General features: G+C 31.2%; 1 protein-coding gene across 4 annotated transcripts in view; it reads right to left on the reverse strand.

Annotated features, from left to right (window-relative positions):
- PSME4 (proteasome activator subunit 4) overlaps positions 1-20,396 on the reverse strand; it is a 103,459-nt gene that overhangs the window by 11,625 nt on the left and 71,438 nt on the right. For all 4 annotated transcript variants that reach the window (XR_012485924.1, XM_074286932.1, XM_074286933.1 and 1 more), the window contains 15 exons: positions 20,080-20,133; positions 19,479-19,608; positions 18,584-18,665; positions 16,416-16,569; positions 14,379-14,448; positions 13,542-13,667; positions 12,861-13,013; positions 12,346-12,450; positions 10,962-11,053; positions 10,182-10,313; positions 9,503-9,711; positions 8,951-9,036; positions 4,478-4,606; positions 3,660-3,815; positions 1,192-1,354 (listed from right to left, as the gene is read on the reverse strand). Coding sequence is in view for 3 of the 4 variants with exons in the window: in XM_074286932.1 (XP_074143033.1) it covers positions 1,192-1,354; positions 3,660-3,815; positions 4,478-4,606; positions 8,951-9,036; positions 9,503-9,711; positions 10,182-10,313; positions 10,962-11,053; positions 12,346-12,450; positions 12,861-13,013; positions 13,542-13,667; positions 14,379-14,448; positions 16,416-16,569; positions 18,584-18,665; positions 19,479-19,608; positions 20,080-20,133 (1,841 nt within the window). In the remaining variant the exon portion in view is untranslated. The remainder of the gene's footprint in view (positions 1-1,191; positions 1,355-3,659; positions 3,816-4,477; positions 4,607-8,950; positions 9,037-9,502; positions 9,712-10,181; positions 10,314-10,961; positions 11,054-12,345; positions 12,451-12,860; positions 13,014-13,541; positions 13,668-14,378; positions 14,449-16,415; positions 16,570-18,583; positions 18,666-19,478; positions 19,609-20,079; positions 20,134-20,396) is intronic.

Genomic DNA, 20,396 nt, shown 5'->3' on the forward strand with positions numbered 1-20,396 from the left:
ATTCAAGTGGATGTACAAAGCATGACCAATACAAATCAGAGCTAAATAAATGTATTTAAGTAAATGTATCCAAGATGTCTTTAGTATCCTAAATCACTTTGCTCTGAGTGATGGTATTACTTTTGGAAGTTAATGCTAGAAATATAGCTTATATAGCCCCTGTCCAATTAGAGGGAATATAATTTCTGACCTTCAGATTCTATTTACAGTAGCAGAGGCCCTGGAGAATGAAAACTTAAAAATTTAGGTCTCTTTGCCTTATTCAATTTTACACAAATTATGTAAATAAACTAAGGTGTTTTAGGATTTCTCTTACCTTCAGATCTTTCCAAATAAAACTAATCAGTCAACTGTATTGTCAGTAAAATTGTGAAAGTCAAGCTGCTTCATTATTCTTTAATAGTTCATCCTATATGTAACAGCATTACATAAGCATTATAACATAACACATTAAATTAAACATACAGGATGAAAGGGGAAACACATTGTCAATCAATCAACTTGATAATATAAGCTAAAATCTGTTTGGGCTTTTTTTCTTTCTTTCTTTTTTAAAATTTTCATTCACATTTTGGTATTAACAAAATCAGGGAATTTCAGGAACCTGGAAGAACACTTAAAAGTTTAATTCTTGTCTAACTTGTACTTTATGATAATTTCAACCATAACAGACCCAACAAGTAGTCAACTAGTCTCTGTTTTAATATTTTCAAGGAGTTACTAAGCATAGGACCCATCACTTGTTGAAGTTAATCCTTGAATACCTCCAATGATAGGTAATATACAAATTTTTCACTGTTATGAATCTGCATCCTTCTGATTTTTACATGTTGGTGCTACTTCTATTTTCTGAGAAAAAACAAAATCCCTCTTCTATATGGTAAACCTTCAACTGTCATGTTCTGAAATTTCTTATTTCTTATATGATAAGGGTGATAGTCCTATACATTACTCAGGTTAATATTAAGTTCAGTTCTGGCTGTCACATTTAGTAGGCATCATTATACTCCAGAAGAGGGCGAACCACCAAGAATTAACGTTGTATGAGTAAAAGAGTCAGGAGGCCTATTTGTATAGAAGAGCAATTAGACTTGTTATTTTTGGCTACAGATAGTCAAGGTAGGAAATATAAAAAGAAGTTAAAAAGCAGCAAGGTTAGTTTGATGCAAGAAAAAACTTCCAATAATTTACCTGCAGATGGAATGGTGTCTCCCACTGTGCCAGGATCTCGTTTTCTTTTCTTAGGTAGCTTTGTCTTGCAAAGCTGCTCAAAGTGAATCTGCATAGGGCCATCCATGGTAAGGAAGTTACACTGCAATAGCCCACTTAGAGTGGTAGCAGCCATTTCTCGAACCTAAGAAAAGAGAAAGTTATGTGTACCAAGGTGCAGCTACCATTGGGAATTTATAGGGAGGTAACTGTTAAGTAATTTTATGCAAAAAAAAAAAAAAAAAATCAAAAAACTTTCTTACAAAAATGCAAGTTTGGAGGTTTTGGGGGGGGGAATTTTATCAGATGAATGAGAGATATATAAGTGGTACTAATCATGAACTTAATGTATATGTAATGTATACATTCTATATCACTAAGTTTTTAAATTGTTTCAGAAATGCTAGAAATTAGTAGAAACATATCATTTTTAGTAGTAATTTAAAAATTACAAATTCACAATTTCCATCAATCATTTAATTACAACACACATTTAAAAGAATTAACCATTCTTTTTTCTCATCAACTTCATAGGCTATTAACATTCAGACTTGGCTTACAAATTTTTTAATTTAGTCAGTCCCAAGGATTTGAAGAAGGATAACACTCAATTTTAGATAAGAAAAACACCTGGACTTTCCAGAAGAAAAATCTCTCAATGGTATCATCTCATATTTAATCATAAAAATATTTTTGACTTCTACCAAGCATTCACTGCAGCACATTAATGATAAAAGTATTGTAATGTTCTCTGTTGGCTTGGTTTTCTTGGGGTCTCTGGGAACAGCTTTCATTTCAATTCAGTAATCGCCACAAGTGTAGCCAGGTGTTAAAGTCCAAATCCTTTATTATCTCCTTGCGTGGGGCCTGGGCCAGTTTTCTTGAGATCCTTCTGAATGTATCTTGGTTTCTGTGGGGGAAGGGGCAGGAGGACCACCTTGCCTTCCTTCCCTCGTTCTGATTCTGGCTGAGTTTGTCTGAGCTTATATGCTCTCTTATCATAGATGTGAATCTTGTAGAACTATATTAAGTACTAAGTACATGTACTGAACTACTATTGTCTTTATCAATTCTACTGACTTAACACCTTGTTTCAAGTTCAGAGTTCTGGCCTATAACAAAGATGCACTTATAATTAGACATCTGGACATGTCTATGCAAATACAAAATGATAAACTTTCAATAAATGCCATGATCATATTTAGCAAAAAACACTGTCTAAATAGATGAATATAATGTTCTAATACTCTGAAACAGGTTGAATTTAAATTGAATGTATTAACAAGTGCTTGAGATTTCCATCTATTTTCATGTCTACTAATTATTGTTAAAATGTGAACAACTTGATATTAGTTGCTATTAAAAACATAAGATGAAGCCTAACAAGGTTGTAACTGGCATTTTTTGAATAATCAAAAGACACAAACAAATCCCAAAACTGAAGTGAAAGCACTGGAGCACAAAATTAGCAAACTGATAAGCTGCAGTAGTTTCTACTGTTTTTAATATTAGGTTCCATTTTGCAGTGTTGTTGAATTAATAACTAATTAATTACAAGACTTTATTCCAAGGAGCACCTTTATGGGAAAAGTCCATAAAATTAGAAACTAATTATACACCATTTTTCCACAAAAATTCCTGAATTTTATTACCTGTCTGTCCTTTAAAAGAAAAAAAGACATTAAAACTCAAGAAAAATTCAGGGATAATTCAAAAGAGAAATCATTTGTTGCAACATATTTCTCCTCCCTTCCCTGCAAGAGGCTTTTAGAAATATCAGGTTCTGCTTTTTCAAGAAACAAAAACAAAGGCTAGAGCTTTGCTTCTACTGACTGGATGAATCGATTCTAGTTAGCCAAAATGAAACAAATTATCAGGTCCACTTCCACAAAGAAACCTTAAGAAAATTAAACTTGTTTTTAATTTTACCATTTAAGTTTAAAGTAAAACAACTTTTACTGTTTTGTTTTTTAAATAAATCTACAGAAAATACTTTTTGCAAGTTAAAACTGAGAGAGTTAAGTTAAAATTCTGGATGTAAACAAAGTTGAACTACCATCTTTTCATGTTAATTTAACTAATGCAAAAAAGAATTTTTTGTTAAAAATTTATTGTGGGAGCTTATTTCAGGGCCTTTACTATTTGACAGTATAAGAGAATTTTATTGATTTTATGACCTTTGTTTTTGTTACCCCTGAATTTTATTTCCAGTCTGATTTTCATGTATATAGAATATTTGATTTATTCCTCATGATATGTTAAAAAGACAATTTCAATGATAAGTAAATTTTAAACTTGAAAACAGGGCATAGCAATTCTTAACCTGCAAAGAGTCATTTTAAGATAATTAAGAAATTATTATTGTGCTAAAATTTATTAACTGGTGGTGTTTTTTTATTACATATTACATATTTTTAAAAAGAATAAAAGCTTGAAAAGTTTAATTTTACCTCTAGCTGTTCATCTTCCAACAGACTTATAACAAGCCATCTAATGTCTTTAACTGCTTCTTCATTGTTTAGGAAAGTAAAGAGATTATAGAATACCATGGTTTGGAGGTAGGTCAGTACCGTGTATCTAGCATGCCAAGAACTGCTTCTTGCTGTCTGTTAAAAAAAAAAAAAAATAAAAATAAAGGCAAATAACTTCCCATGAAAAACAAAAGTTTAAGGAAAAAAATACTGAATTAATCAGGTGGTACTATATCCTAACCTAATGTAAGCCCTTTTCATAAGTTTAAATAGGTCAATGTGGTTTATCCATTTGCCCTTTAAGCAAAAACTAAAATAATCTAGTCTTCAAGAATATCTGGGGACTAGGTGGACATGTAAGGGAAGGAATGGTAGGAGGCAGTGGGAATTATCAATTGGGATAGGGGATGAAAAGTAATAAGAAAATCACTGCATTTTGAGCAAAGAAGAGACTTTAGAAAAAATTAATTCTGTTGGGACACATGCCATGGGCAAGTCATTTAACTTCTCTTACTTGAGTTTCCTCAAATGGGACTATTTGCTATGGTAGTTATCAAAATGGATAGACTTTTAGCTACAATAATCTCTTTATAAAGTTGTTTATGAAGATCAAATGAGAGGATGCATATAAAGTATCTCACAATGAAAAGACTTAAAAATTTAACTATTATTTTCATCAATGAATCTCAAAGTGTGGTCTTGGTAAATTTTAAGAAGAGATTTTCTTATAGTAATGTTCTCTAGGTTTTAGGACATTACCCTTTCTTGGGTTTTCCTTCTACTTGACTTTCACTTACTTGTTTTAGCACCTGAAGCACCAAAGGCACTTGTTGAGGATAAAGCAACCCCTGAGACATTAACGAAAGACACAACTTTGCATCTCTTTTTAATTCATCATAGCTATTATCATTTTCAACTGGGGCAATCTAGGGAATAAAAATAACTTCAATCAAAAACTTAGAAAACAGTTGTTACTGAAAGCAATACATTTTAAATAAAGATTTATTTTTAAAAAATCAGTGAGTATAGTGACATCTTGACATACGGTTGAGATCTTATTCTTGGATCCATCAAGATATGTAGTTAACATAGGCTAACTAAATTTGACACAATTATTGACTTTTTTCTTTTTCTGTATCTATGGCTTCATTAATATAGGAGCCCTTATGAAAAAACTCTTTCCCCTAAAGTTTCCCTTTTATCTTTGTATTCTTAGCTTCTAACATATTAAAAAATAAAAAACAGCAGCAGCAGCTTGTTGATTGACTCATCAGTAATTATTTTGCAATTTAGACTAAGAAAATTGCTTGAAATAGTGGGGTTAACTTTGACAAATTCAGCAAGCCAATAGGGATCAAAGACTAGCCTTGAACCAAAATAGCTTGCAGCTATTTAGTCACCATACCAGTACTGTTTCTCTGTTAAATTAGCTTAAATGAGCTACAATCGTTTTTAGTGAGATTTGAAACCTGGTTGCTTGTATAAAATTTATTGTTTAAGAACACAATATTTTGGGTATTTCCTATAGCATCTCTCATAGTGCTTTCCAGATAGCTGGTAGTAGATGAATATTTATTGAATGATTAGTATGAATAATTCAATAAAATCATATATTAATGGAGAAGAAAAGAGACTAGAAAGAAAATTTAAAATCATAGGAATGGAACTTATTTAAGAATATCATAATTATCCACAACTATTCTGAATAGTCGATGTAAAAATTGAACAAATCAGAATACTTGAGAATGGATATAAGTGATGTACAGTGTCCTAGCTGTGTGACAGATAAGATTGGGGGGCAGGGAGAGGAGGACAGTGTTTTAAACATAGAATATGTACACAAGTTCTTGTATGTAATGATTAAATTATGAAGACCAGTGAAATTTTTGTTGAGTTTAATAATAGAACTTCTCTTTCTAATTGAAAATACAATATCTAGAATTTTTATTTTAAAATGTTATGAGAACAAATTATCATTGTTAACCCAGCATGTTAAAAGTGAATGGTTTTGAGTAATTTCATGATTTTTTAGACATTATAAAATAAATCTAAACCAATTTCATTTGAAGGAGCAGATAGCTCAACAAGCCTTTAATTTGGACTTGCTATGAGTGTGACAATGTGCTAAACACTGTATTAAAAAAAAAAATCACTTAATTATTTGTTAAGGTAGTTGCTATGCTAAACAGTAGGAATTAACCCCCCCCCCAAAAAAAAAAAAGGCAAACACAACTCCTACCCTCAGGGGGCTCTCATTCAAAAGTGTAAGATGGCATGAAGATAATTATGTGTGTATGCATGGAGATATGGATAGAAAGAATTAATGGGAGATAGTCTAATAGGGAAGGCCATGTGAGGAGAGGGGAGAGTCGACTAGGAAAATTCTCAGTAAATATCACATAAGATAAGCATCTCCATATGCAAAGTAAAATAAAAAAAAAGATTATATATGAAACTGCAAATCTCTCTTCACTGCTTTTCCTTTTTTCAGCCTATAATAAAATTTAACTTGAACTTCCAGAGCCAGCATGTTTGTTGTCTGTTTCCTTTTTATCTTATTTTCTCTGCTCTGCATTTTTAAATGACATTCTTTACTTGACATGCCAAATAGAAGGGTATATTTGAATCTAGAGAAAAGCCTACTGGCAGTTATGGAATGGAAGAATTGATTTGATCAGATCAGGAAAATTTCTTTGGCAGCTCTATGGGTAATGAAGTAGGAGGAGAACAAACAAAGTTATTGTGATAGTCCAGGTAAAAGCTGCTAGAAATTTTTTTCCCCACTCATTTTTCTTTTTTGTGGCTTGAATGAAAGAATAAAAGAAGAACCCCCCCAGGCTAAATAGATCTTTATGTGGTTCTGAAATGTCATGATAGTTTTTTGGCTTTTCTCTCCCTCTCTCCCCAAGGCAATTTTGATTAAGTGACTTGACCAGGGTCACACAAGCTAAGAAGTCTTTAGGTATAAGTCTGAGTTTCAACTTAGGTCTTCCGTTTAGGGCCAATATTCTATCCATTGTGCCATCTAGCTGTCCCAGCATAATAATTTTTAACCTCATTTTTGTCTTCAAAGACAAAGTATGGAAAAGTAGATTGGATTGACTTGACATGGCAGAAATAAGATGCTTTTTAATACTTAGAAATGTATCCTCTATAGCATAAATACTTACCCTTTTTTGTCTGTAGTTTTAATCTTTCATAGAAAATACAACTTGTGAAACTTACAATGTATTATTTGTGGTAACACACACAAAGCACTATTATGAAGTAGAATGTTTAAGTATAGTAAGATTCTTGGGAGGATTGGATACCTGGACAGCATTTCTAAACATTACCTTTCAATCTTAAGATGTTTTTATTCTAAAAGTACAAAGTTCTAAAAAAAAAAGTTCAGAGAAAGAAAACATAACTTCCAATTTTGTTTGGGGATACTGGTATAGTAAGGAAGGATGAAGGGAACTTTTAAAAAAAAGTTGCTTGGAAGATATTGCATTTGAACTGGGCCTTGGAGGATTCTGAGACCTCCAGAAGAAGATATAGTTTACAAGCAAAAAGGCACTAACATAAGGAAATGGATTATATGGAAAAGTCAAGGAATCTAGGATATGGCTGTAACTTAGAGTAAGTAAATAAAGGATGGAGAAGTGGCTACAGTAAAACTCTGGAGAGCTTTTAATTTTAGGCCGAAGACTGCAGACATAAAATAATAGACCACTATTAGGACACAACTAGGCTCTTAGTGATTATTTAATTCAACCACCTATTTTGTAAATAACATTTAGGTTATAAATATTATTAAAAATGTTACCTACTTAAATGGTAAGGATTTTTTTAATTATCAAAAATAGTTTAACTCATTGATATCCTTATTAGACCACTCTTTTCTGTTTTTAGAGTTGAGAAAATCTTTCTTTGAATCCCCAAGATCTTTCCACATAACATACATCAAGTAGGGGCAGCTGGGTAGCACAATACATAGAGTACTAGTCCTGAAGTCAGGAGGACCTGACATCAAAACTAGTTTCACACACTTACTATCTGTGTGACTCTGGGGAAGTCACAACTCTGTCTCCATTCCTCACTATAAGACTGTCTGGAGAAAGAAATATCAAACCACTCCAGTAACTACCGTAGAAAGCCCAAACATGGGTTAACAGAGTCAGGCATGACTAAGTAATAATAAAAAAAAAAAACAAGTAAGCATGCTGAATTAGATTAGATAAGTTTGCTAGTGAAAGAGAAAATTGGAGATGGGAGAGGTTAAGAGAGAGAGCTCTTCATCATAACAAACCATACTACTATTTTAGACTGAAATTAAGGCTGTAATTAGCCTCATGTATTTTTAATTGTGGTTGACCAAATCTATTAATTCATATCCATGGTTTGTTTTTAAACAGTACAGTAAGTACTATCACACAGTACAGTATGAAAGGTCATGACAGAGTGAATTGAGAGCCAATTGCTGAGTCAGGGAGACCTGAATCAGGAATTTCATTTCTGACAAACTAAGCTGTGGGACACTGCGCAAATCATTTAACTCTCATCACCACTCATGTAACCCTCTGAAACTCTCTTAAATTGTAGAAGACTTGCCAATCTGCCTTCGTTCCTATACCTATACAGAACAGAAGAAAAAAAATGAAAAAAGCTTATAACGATAAGCCGCAGAGATAATGCCTTTTTGTAATATCACTTCAGTTATACAAGGTCTCAGCAGCGGCATCTAATGAAATGTTATAATTCATTTATCACAATGAGGCTGGCATTCTTAGATCGGATGAGAAGTCATTATATGCTACCAAAAATATTTTTCTTTAGATATTTATTTTATATTTTCAAGCCTTAAATTTTCATAGACAAAAGGATTACGATTTTAATCTTTAGTGATTAAAGATTAATCTGACTCAGAAAATGGCTTCTCAACAAAATTACTGGTGGGTTTTTTTGTTTGTTTGTTTTTTTTAAATATTTTTACCTAACCAATCAAAATAGCTCAGAAATTGGCTATTCATCATCAGTGAACAGTCAATGACTTAGTACAATTTGATGTAGTAGATTCAGAATTATTCTTTTATTCTGTAAATGCTTGATTCTAAGATTCTAACTCATCTACTCTATGTGCTCAGCCTTTCTCAGCATTTTTTCATGTAAAGCATCATAGGTACATACTATCAACAAACACATCATTTTATCACTATCAACCCCAAATTCCTAGAAGAGAGGATGGGAGGGTGAGATATACACCCTCACAGCCTGAACACAAGTAATACCTTAAAAAACAAGGGCAAAAGTTGGAGCTGCTCTGTGACTGCCGTAGAAAAGGATCGTCCTGCGCTTGCCATCAGCCACTTCAGTACTGTTTGGGGAGAAAATTATGGATTCAATGACCAACAAAGATGGGAAGAGTGGGGAACTAATGCTTAGTCCTTCACATGAGAGAATCTCAGAACTATCTTAGTGCTAGAAAGCAAGAATGTTAACTGCTTAGTCATTCCACATAAAGTCATTATTTGACCCATTAGTACCAGACAAATACCGTTACAAATCCTTCTGTTTCATTGATGTGGGTTTTACAAAGAAGCATCAACTTATCATACAATTTCTTTTCCAGTTTAAATTTATACTTTATATAGCAAAATAAAGTAAAATTCACTTCATACTATTCAATCAGCACAAATCAATCCTATATAAGCAGAAATGCTAAAATGAATTTACTGAATCAAAATGTAAAAGACTATATGTAAAAAAAAAAAGTATATTTTTGACTAAGTTTTTGCTAATCTCATAAATGTTACCATTATTAACATAATGTAATGGCTCACTGGTTTTCAATAGTTTGATGCCCTGAGTTCTTTCATCTTCTTCACCAACTCCATTCTCTTCCATAACATGATTCTGGATTTCTTCATCTACCTCCATGAGGGGTTTTAGTTTCTCCAGGATACGGGCAGTGAATTCAGGAACACGAGGAGATTTTGTTGGCGCAGTGTTTGGCAAAGAAACATCTATCATGAATATATAAGTCAGTACACTGTAAAATAAAATATACAAAGTAGAAGAGAAACATTAATAGAGACTAAATGAATATACCTCATCTTTAGAAGTCATGACTCAACAAACATATTTTCTGAATTTTTCTTTTAAAGTATAACTTAAAACAGCTTATTAATACATTCTCCAACATTCTATGTGACATAATACAAAGCTCACTAAGTCAACTTTCCAAAGAAGAAATTTTAAAATGCTAAAAAAGCATAATATAATTGAATTTGGATTGTTACTTTCTGCTAAGTGAACATTCAAAACTATTAAAACAAATGTCAAGAATATTCACATAAATATATAAGAAGTTAATATACAGACAAGTCCTAATAATATATAAATATTAAATACGTGGAGTCAATTACTAAATGTTATTCCTTCAAAATATAACTAATATGTACTATAGAATTTGAAAAAAATATTAAAAACATTTAAGCCACAAAGTGAAACAATACTCACCTCCCTATCCTTTCCCTGACATTCTTGTAAACTTGAGTGAGTTTGGGTTCTAAGTACTTCAGTAACCTGTGTAATAGCTCAGGTACCCTCCATTCTTGCTGGGCAAGCCCACCTTGTAGAACATATAGTCGACTAAAAAATAAAATTTCATCTTCATCATTTATCTTCATACATTTATAAAAATAATTGTATATAACCACACTAAAGTAACTTTAATTTTCTGAGATAAATCATGACCACAAAGATATCACTGACTCAATCTTCCCTCAAGTTCTCATTTGCCTTACACAATATAATGAAGGTAAAATACATGAAGAAATTCAGTCACCAAAAGATTGGCTGATCTGCTTTATAAGCAAGCATACTTAGTTGCAGAACTGATTTTTATCAATATTCTTTTTCTAAATTCTCCAAATCTTTTATTTTCTTTTTTTCTGCTTTATAGAAAATACTGTTCAGGAATTCCTTTAACTGTAAAGAGTGACCACAGGAATTATACACATTCACGGTCAATACAGTCACTCAATAAGAACTTTCCAATGAAATATTTGGTAGAGAAGATTGAAATGACTGGATAAAATTTATTTTAAATTTTAGTGTTATTACTGTCTTCATAATAAAGATAGCTATATATTAATTTACTTTTTTGTATTAGATCTAAAAATAAAAATTCATCAAGATTACCAAGGCAATACAACTAGCTTGCTTCTATTTATGTATTATGTGAGCTGGTCACAAAAACATTTTAATAACTAAAATTTCAAGTTTGTTATGATTTACCACGCATCTACAAAAGATCCTCCTTCACCACTCAATGGAGACTCCAATAACAACTCAAACAGCCAATGAAGTTTCCGAGGATCTCTGCTTTCCTGTATTGAAAAATATGTCCAAGTATCATATTTCAGGAAATCTACAATTCTGCAAAGTATACTACAAATATAATTATTATGTAAAGACTTGAAACAGTAAGTTCAAATGCAAAAGTGAAATCAATACAATAAAATATAGGCCTCTTAGGCCTTGGTCAGAACTAATTAAGAAAATAAATTCATTATTTACGAAGTTTTTCACACTAGGACATGCTAGAAAGATAACAATTGTCCAATTCAATTGTTCTGTCCATTAACTAGCAATTTATCTTGGAAGTGATCTTTAAAGTAATGCTATTGATATTCTAAATCCTAACCTTACAGAATACTTGTTGACAGGCTGTATGTGTATGTGTGTGGAGTGATGGTTGAGAGGGCGCGAGAGGAGAAACAGTAGCATCCTAAGACACTGTGACTTCATCCACCTATTGATTACCTCATTCAGAAAATCCTTCCACTAATGCAGAAAAGTAATTTTAATAAAATCTAAAGGACACTTAGAAAACTATCTAAGGTACTGGGGGAGTGAAGTGAACAGTTCAAGATTCACACAGCTGATATTAGAGGCAAGCTGTCCTGGATCTTTTGGCTGCCCCTTTGCCATGTGCCATCTCTATATGTTAATTTTTAATTGAATAACTATTATCTCTATTAATTTTCTAAAGAAAGTGAGACAGTGAGGTAAATATGAATAGCTACCTTAAATAATTGTCAAAAATATACAATATATATTTGAAAAACAAAAAAGCAATCAATAGAACAAAAGAGATAATATAGTATTAGAAACAAAAGTACACAATAGATTATTTTTTTCATAAATCCAAAGTCAGTAAACACTATCAAAATTCATAATCGCAAAAATCTGTAAATAATTCATGTGTTCATAAATTGGAAAAATGGCTGAAAAAATTATAACTATACCATAATAAATTATTAATATGAAAAATACAAAGAATATAAGGAAAAATAAATTAATGCAATTGAAGACTGAAGTTAGCATAATAATATATACACTTAATACAACTATGTAAAAGTCAAAGGCTACAAAATCCAAAATAAGTTTAAAAGGATACACAGAAATGAACAAAATATTTGTCATCATAGTTACACACATTTGGAAAGAAATATTTAATAATAGTTTATTATTTCATATAATATTTTAAGGATTTTTTTGAGTATCTGAATATAATTGTCTTTCATTAAAAGTAATGGTACAGATCATGTTCTATAAACCACTATTTAGTTTTATTTAAGAAATTCTCAAAGTAAAAGAAGGTAGCAAGAGAACTTACACAGGAAGTTGCTATACAAGTTCCCCAATCATTATATGTTTCCACTGTAATGTTACACAATGCTGTTCTAAGCAGGGGACATAGAAGTTCCCAAAGTCTTTCTACCTGCTCAAACAAAAGAAGAGGTATTGTTATTCAAAGCATCCTATATTCAAAGCATGTTTTCATTTACCTGGAAAAAAAGGAGTTGTCATTGGGCATTTCTTAGCTCTTTTTTTCAGTTTTACAAAATAAAGAATTTTTACACAATTTTTAAGAGTTTGGGAAATTCAAGTTCTAATATCCTAAGAAAAAGAAATGTGTCACATTATTATAAAGATTCCTTGATGATCTTGGATCAGAAGTGGTATGAATAAGAAAAGCTGAAAAGAAGAGAATGCTAAAGCACAGTTACAGATTTTTAACACCCTAGTTTTTAACATACTAGTTGGGAATCTACAAAGTATATGAATACAACTGCAGATAAGGAAATGTAACTTATACACAACCACATATATACACATCATAGAACACACCTTTTCAAATGTCCAATGCTTAGAACCTCTGATCAAGCCAGCTATAATTTCTGCTACACAGCGCTGGGTGCTCTCATGTGAATCTGAAACTAGACGTTCTAAGTGAGGCTTCAAAACTGGCAAAAAGGCATCATCAAAGTTCCTGAACACACCCTATTAAAATAAAAAAAATAAAAAATAAATAAATTTTTAAAAATAAAAACTACAATTATTCAAAAGTATACCTTCATGCACAGTTTAATTCTTTAAATGATTTACAGTATGACTATTCCTGAAATCTTATGTTTTTAAAAATTGGAGAAAAGCAAACTTTGCTGAACTATTACCTGAAGTAAAACACATACCCACAGGTATTCTAAAATTAATGAATACTCTAGGACTATTTCTTAAACAAAAGAATTTTGTTATGTGTACATTATGCATTTTGAGTGAATTTTTAAAAGTTCACAAATACCACCAGAGTTGGGCTTTACAAAAAGATAGCTATCATCAACCTATGTTCACTAAAATAATATTTGATGTGATTTCCTGAGTAGATATAATTTTTAAAATCTGATCACACTCATTACCAACAAGTAGAAAACAGAACTTTAAGCTCCAAAATCCAAGTGCTAAATTACTCTACACGATTTACCATTAATCAAAAGTTACGAAAGTGATGCGTAATGACATTTTAGTTACCTTGAAGAGGCAAAACCGACGAGGATTAAATTTGTCTTTTCCTTTTCTGTCTTCTAAAGATAAAAAATTTATTAACTGCTCAACAAATTTAGGATTGGAAAAATGATCAAAAATAATCTGTTCTGCCTACAGAAGAGAAAAAATTATTAGAACAGTTTAGAATACATAAAACCATTAATACAAATTACAAATTCTACTTTAAATATTTGCTGATAGCTAATTATTAACTTACTATGGAGGTAGTTTATATTCCTGTATTCAGAATTTTATTCTAGAAATAAGCCACACTTTCTACTTTATTAAGAGGACCTTTTAACATTCAGAACTTTCAAGTACAACTAACCTAATTTTATTCAAATCTTCCAGTCACAAATTTGAGATTCCCAAATACTTTTACTGTGAATCAAGACCTATAGATTTTTTTCGCTATTGAAAGAGTAAAACAATTATACCACCATGTTTATATCTTAAAAAATGCCTCTTCAAACTAATCCCTGAGTATTCTACTATATTCATCATGTTTATGAAGAGCTTTAAAATGTGTAACTATCTCAGTAATAGAAAATGAAATTTCAATATAATTTATTCTCCATTACTTTTAACTTACAAACATAAAGTCAACTAAATGGCCCTCAATAAGAAGGAAAGGGGTTGGGGAAAAAACAAAGGAACACTGGGCACTTTATATCCTGTATAATATGAATTCTCTAATGGAATTTGGTCACAAATGACCTGAAATAAAAGATGAATTTGTGGTCAAAAATAAAGCGCTAGTGAATTATCTTGAATACCTGTTTTTTATGTATTATAAATATGTATTATGTATTATAAGATTACCTCAGTCATATCTTCCCGACTTCTGCCAAGCTTGGGTTGCTCTTCTATAGGCGCATAAACCACCATATTCCTAAATATAAAGCACACACATTCACATAGAGCCAAGGAAAACATGATGTTGCATTAGCTACGGATACAACATGGCTTTACAAATAATGTGACATTATAAAGAAATATCGGAAGACCAAAAAAAAAAAAAAAAAGGTTAAAAATAAATAATTCCAACCATTTAGGACATCATAACTCAGCTGGAAAAAGAAGACAAATGAGAAGAGTACAGAATTTTAGATGTGTAACTACTGTTGGGGTCACTAACTTCAATTTTACTTAAAAGTACTTACAGAAATAATGCTGTAGAAAATATGAGAGCTTTCTGGATAATATACAATGATTATTCAAAGTAAAAGGATTATCATCTTTCAAATAATATTTAAGTAAAATACCCCATTATAACCAGTGAAATGATTTTGAGGAGGGATCAGCAACCTTTTGAACCTATTATTGGAGAAGTCAAGCAGGACCCATAGGTGGGCCTTAAAACACTGGTAAGAAAAGATCAAAGAATCATTGTTTGTCATTTGATACAATGCACATTTGAAGCAAGAATCTCTTTTACAAATAAACTTCCTTGGTTTGAAGATCTCACTGAGTAGAACCATTTATACTTGAAACATTATTTTACTTTGGGATAATTCAAACTGTAGTAGTTTTTCTTTATATTAATCCTAAATTTGCCTTTTTGCAAATTTCTATTCATTGTTACTTGTTCTTCACTCTGGGGGTAAGCAGAATAAATTTAATCACTCTTCCAAAAAGACATCTGTCCAAGAGAGCTATAAATCATTTCCTTTTCTTCAGGATAAAAGTCTCCATTTTCCTTCAGGCAGTTCTTTATTGCATGATCATGAAATATTTCACTATCCTGATTGCCTTTTGGCTTATTAATGATCTTCTAAATATGTGGTATACAGAAATGAATGAACACAATTATCTAGAAAATGTCCAAGGAGGACATGTCCAACTATCACCTTCTCAATTCTGATCATTATGGTTTAATATAGCTTTAAAGAGATAAGATCCTTTAGATATAAAGCTGATTTAATTCTTACGTATGAGCAAGTTGCTTCACCTGCCAATGCCTCAGATAATAGGTTCATGTCCAAATACATACTCAAGAGAATGAAAATTTGTATTAGTTTTTTTGCTGTTATCTTATTGATTCATATCAATTTTTTAATTCAACTAAAACATCCACATCTTTTCCAAGTACGTTTCTAGAAAGCCATGCTTCCTTCATAAGATTTATTAAATAGAATTTATCCCTATTAAATTATATTTGGTTACATCTGATCCAGTGTTCTAGTCTGTCACGATCTTTTTGGATCCTGATACTATGTCTATTATGCTTCCTAAGTTCTGTGCCAAATTTATAACCATGATATTCATGGCTTTATCTAAGACACTAATAATCAACTACCATTTATTAAGCACTTATTATGTTGAATGCTAGGGATATCAAGAAAGGCAAATATGTTCCCTGTTCTGTTAAGTTCACAGTCTACTATGGGAGAGACAACATGAACTACATACATTAACAAAATAGGAGGTAATCCCAAAGAGAAGGCACTAAATTAAAAAGAGTTAGGAAAGGTTTCTTGTAGAGGGCGGGACTTTAGCTGAGACTGGAAGAAATTCTGAGAATTCTCCTAATCTTTAAATCTAGAATCAGTTTTTTTTTTTTTTTTTTTTAATTAAATTTTCGTGACTAGCTTTAGATGAAACCATACTGGCCTTTTATGAATACTCCTATTTTTTCCAGATGATCAGTAATCATTATTTTAATGTTTTTTAGAATTTGGCACTATAATCTTTAGCAACATTTCCCAGATTCCTTTTGACAAAAAGTGCTAGTAATAACCACCTTAGTTATTTTTCAATAGGACCTGTGACTGTTTTACTTTTACCTTCTAGAGGGTCTTAATACAATTAAAGTCAAATCTAGTTGTTCATTTCAACATCCATGCTAGTATGACTCACTGAGGCCAAGTGTAGTATCCCCAGTGTGTTTTTTCCACAAAACAACTTGATTCCCATTCTGTTTTAGTTCTTGGTATATTTTTACTATCATAATGCATCCATTGGTTATCAGGTCTGTCACCAGCAAGTATGCAGGAAGGTTTAGGAGTAGTACCTAAAAAAGAAAATTTATATTAGATGCATTTAAAAAATCCTTCTTCAACATTTACTTCAAACTTTTTACCTATAATATTTTTCCCAAAAGTGTTTGCCTCATTTATTTAAAAAATAATTTAAGTGTGATTTAAAGAACGGACTAGGACCTATCTTTTCTTTTTTTTTTTTAAATTAATAGTTTTTATTTACCAGATATATCAGATATATGCATCAGTAATTTTACAACATTGACAATTGCCAAACCTTTTGTTCTAATTTTTCCCTTCCTTCCCACCCCCCCAGATGGCAGGTTGACCAATTCATGTTAAATATGTTAAAGTATAAATCAAATACAATATAAGTATACATGTCCAAACAGTTGTTTTGCTGTACAAAAAGAATCAGACTTTGAAATAGTGCACAATTAGCCTGTGAAGGAAATAAAAAATGCAGGCGGACAAAAATAGAGGGATTGGGAATTCTATGTAGTGATTCATAGTTATCTCTCAGAGTTCTTTCACTGGGTGTAGCTGGTTCAGTTTATTACTGCTCTATTGGAACTGATTTGGTTCATCTCATTGTTGAACATAGCCACATCCATCAGAATTGATCATCATACAGTATTGTTGTTGAAGTATATAATGATGATCTGGTCCTGCTCATTTCACTCAGCATCAATTCATGCAAGTCTCTCCAGGATTTTCTGAAATCATCCTGGTAGGAACTATCTTTGCAGATTTATACTCAATGCAATAAGACAACTTTATCAGCCATTGATTTCAGAGTTTTAAATTTTCATGATATGAAAGAATGCTTATAGAGACCTTTATAAAACCTTCAAGTGCCATTTTCTTTTAGAAGTAGTGGGAATGGAAAAGACAACACTAGATGAGGTCAGAAGACAAGTTCAAATTTTGCTTCAAGTATTTATTTCATCACTCTGTGACCTTGGATAAATCACTTAATTATTCAGGTCCTCAATTTCTACATCTGTATAAGGATAATGCTTACCTACCTCAAAGGTCTGTTATAGAAGATTATCTAACAACTTTATTTTAGAGGTAGAGAGAAGTTAGGTGGCAATAGAGAATTGGATCTGGAGTCAGTAAGATGAGTTCATATGTGACTTCATCCTAACCTATCCTGATTTGTTGTTTGTGTAATATACAACATTCCTCTCATTTATCTAGTATAGCTAAACATTTTACTTCAAAATCCAAAATTAATATATCAATTCTATATCATAATTAGTATGGGACTAGATCTGTGTCATGTGAAAATAATGAGAACAGTAGCTATATTATCTTTCACTTATATAAAATATATGAAACTCCTTTATAATTACTGTTGAAACAAATGCAAATTAAAACAACAGATTTATGTGCTTCTTTGGTAAAAGAAATGAGCCCAAGAAAATATATACTTGGGACAACTAGGTGATGCAGTGCATACAGCACCAGTCCTTTAGTCAGGAGAACCCGAGTTCAACTCAACCTCGCTATATGATCTTGAGCAAGTGACAACCCCAATTGCCTCAGCAAAAAATAAATAAATAAAGTATACTTTAGGTTCTCCTGATAAGAGTAATCAAAAAGTGGTTGTAGTAGAAATATAAAGATGTAGCAACCAAAAGAAATTTTAAAAAATAAAATAAAAAATTAAGCTTTTGAAATAAATAACAGATAATTGTATTTATCCCCAAATAAAACCAAAAAACCCTTTAATTGCTGAATAAATATTAACAGTAAGCACAAAAGTATGTACTTATATTTAACATACATATGTAAATAAATAATGAATCTCCTTTAATGAATGCTTTTCATTTTAACATTGAGTTATTTTAGAATGTGAACTCATTAGGTTTTCACATTGGATTTTATTAAAAGTTAAGGAAAAAAAGTCAGCTGTTAAGAAAACTTTAGTAAATTTATCTTCAGAGAAAACAAGTTATCTATGGATTCAGTTTGAGAAAATTTGAGTGAAAACATTTAAAAACATCAAAGAGGAGTTAAGTTACCTTAGGCAGCACTTACTGATTTCATATGGACAGATGGAAAGCTTTTTGTGTGCTCTCTTCAGCTGCTTGAGAATGCCAGCAACTGCTGAGATAGCCATCTAAAAAAGAAATCTTTAAGTTGACCTCATTAATTTTTTAAAACCTAGTAAATATTTGCATGCTATAATAGTAAATACTATGCTATCAGCAGAGGCCAAATTCCCTTTCTTTTTGAGAACAGAACTATCCCTAACACTCTATATGTTCAGTGGAAAGACTTTAGCACGCAACTCCATCCAAGACTTTGGCATGGACCATTCCCACTGTAATTTGTCCCAATCAGCTCAAAGGAAGAATGTAGGAATTTTGCCTTGGAAGTACAAATGATTGGTTCAGTTTAGTTATATTTCCTTCACAAGAAGAAGAAAACATTTCAGGTGCAACCAATAAAATAGGAAAACCAGAAGTGGGCTGCATAGATTGAGATAAATTTAATATTTTATTAATATTTTAATATATTGCCTTGACACAAGCTAAAAATCCAAGACACTTAAACCAGTACCTCAGAAAGTTAGAGAACACTTAAAGAGATATTTCCCAAAAGACATAAAGAAATCAAAATGGGCAGTTGAAAATGAGACTTTAACACTAGAAGAAAAAGGTAATCACTCAAAAAAATTTGCTTTAAAAAAAACAAAAGAATTCTACTGTAATTTCTCTTATTTACACAAATACACTTTAAAAAATTTAAGCAAATAATGATTTTTACTTTGAAATAAAAATTTTCTTTATCTTCGATTAAAAACAAAATCCATGGCAACAACTGATGCAATATGTGGCCCTAAATTCTAATTCTCCTTAAGTGGGAGTTAAATAATAGCTAAGTAATATCTCTAAAAAATTAAAAATTTTATCTAAAACCAAAGTTTTACCTTGCGAACCACAATTGCATCATGGTTGAGACTCTGCACAAAGAATTTTATGGCACGAAGAGGTAGAACTCGATCATCTCTCAAGAGGAGGGACAGAAAGCCAATGCCTATATGTTCAAATTTCCAAGGGCTTAAAGAAAATATAATGAAACTCATTATTTATAATGATCAATAATATATAATAATTTATAATGATCTTCTATAATGCAGTATAAAAACCAAGTATCCAAAATCTATTAATGATGAATAGTACTAGTGCTTTATTAAAAATTAATAACAAGTACCCAATTCTCTTTCTGCATCCCCCTTTTCTCCCATTACTGACCCTAAGGAATCCTTATATTTAAGTAGATTTACAATTCTTCCTAGTTTGTATTATCCAATATGCAGTTCTCCTTAAAGTATGATCAAGTCAAGAAAAAAAAAAAAATCATCTGAAGATGAGTCATGTCCTTGGAACAATTTGCCTTGGATTTCAGGATGTCAACTGTCATGAGGACTTCTAATTGTGAAACGTGAAATTTAAATGAAACTTGGGATATTTAAAGTTAAATGTTTGTCATGATTAAAAGAATAAAAATTAAGTACATAGAACACTTACAGATTTCTTTGATCCACACAGTCTAACAAAGTATGTACCAGGTTTTCATAGTTCCTAAAAGAACAAGCATACCATTTAATCTTTATTTAAATATGACAGAATATAACAAAGCAAAGCATCAAGTTACATAAAATAACCAGTTTTAAATTAGGTTCAAATCAACAAACATGACAAATACACAATTTTTTTTTTTCATCAAACACATGCTTAGAATTTTTAGGAAAACATTAATCTATAGATAGGCTTTAAATTTTTAAAAAATGAATCATAGAAAACAGTGATTGGTTTATGAATATCCTTTCCAATAATTTAGTAAT

The sequence above is a fragment of the Sminthopsis crassicaudata genome, chromosome 2, assembly GCF_048593235.1.
Source record: "Sminthopsis crassicaudata isolate SCR6 chromosome 2, ASM4859323v1, whole genome shotgun sequence".
In the NCBI taxonomy this organism is placed as follows: domain Eukaryota; kingdom Metazoa; phylum Chordata; class Mammalia; order Dasyuromorphia; family Dasyuridae; genus Sminthopsis; species Sminthopsis crassicaudata.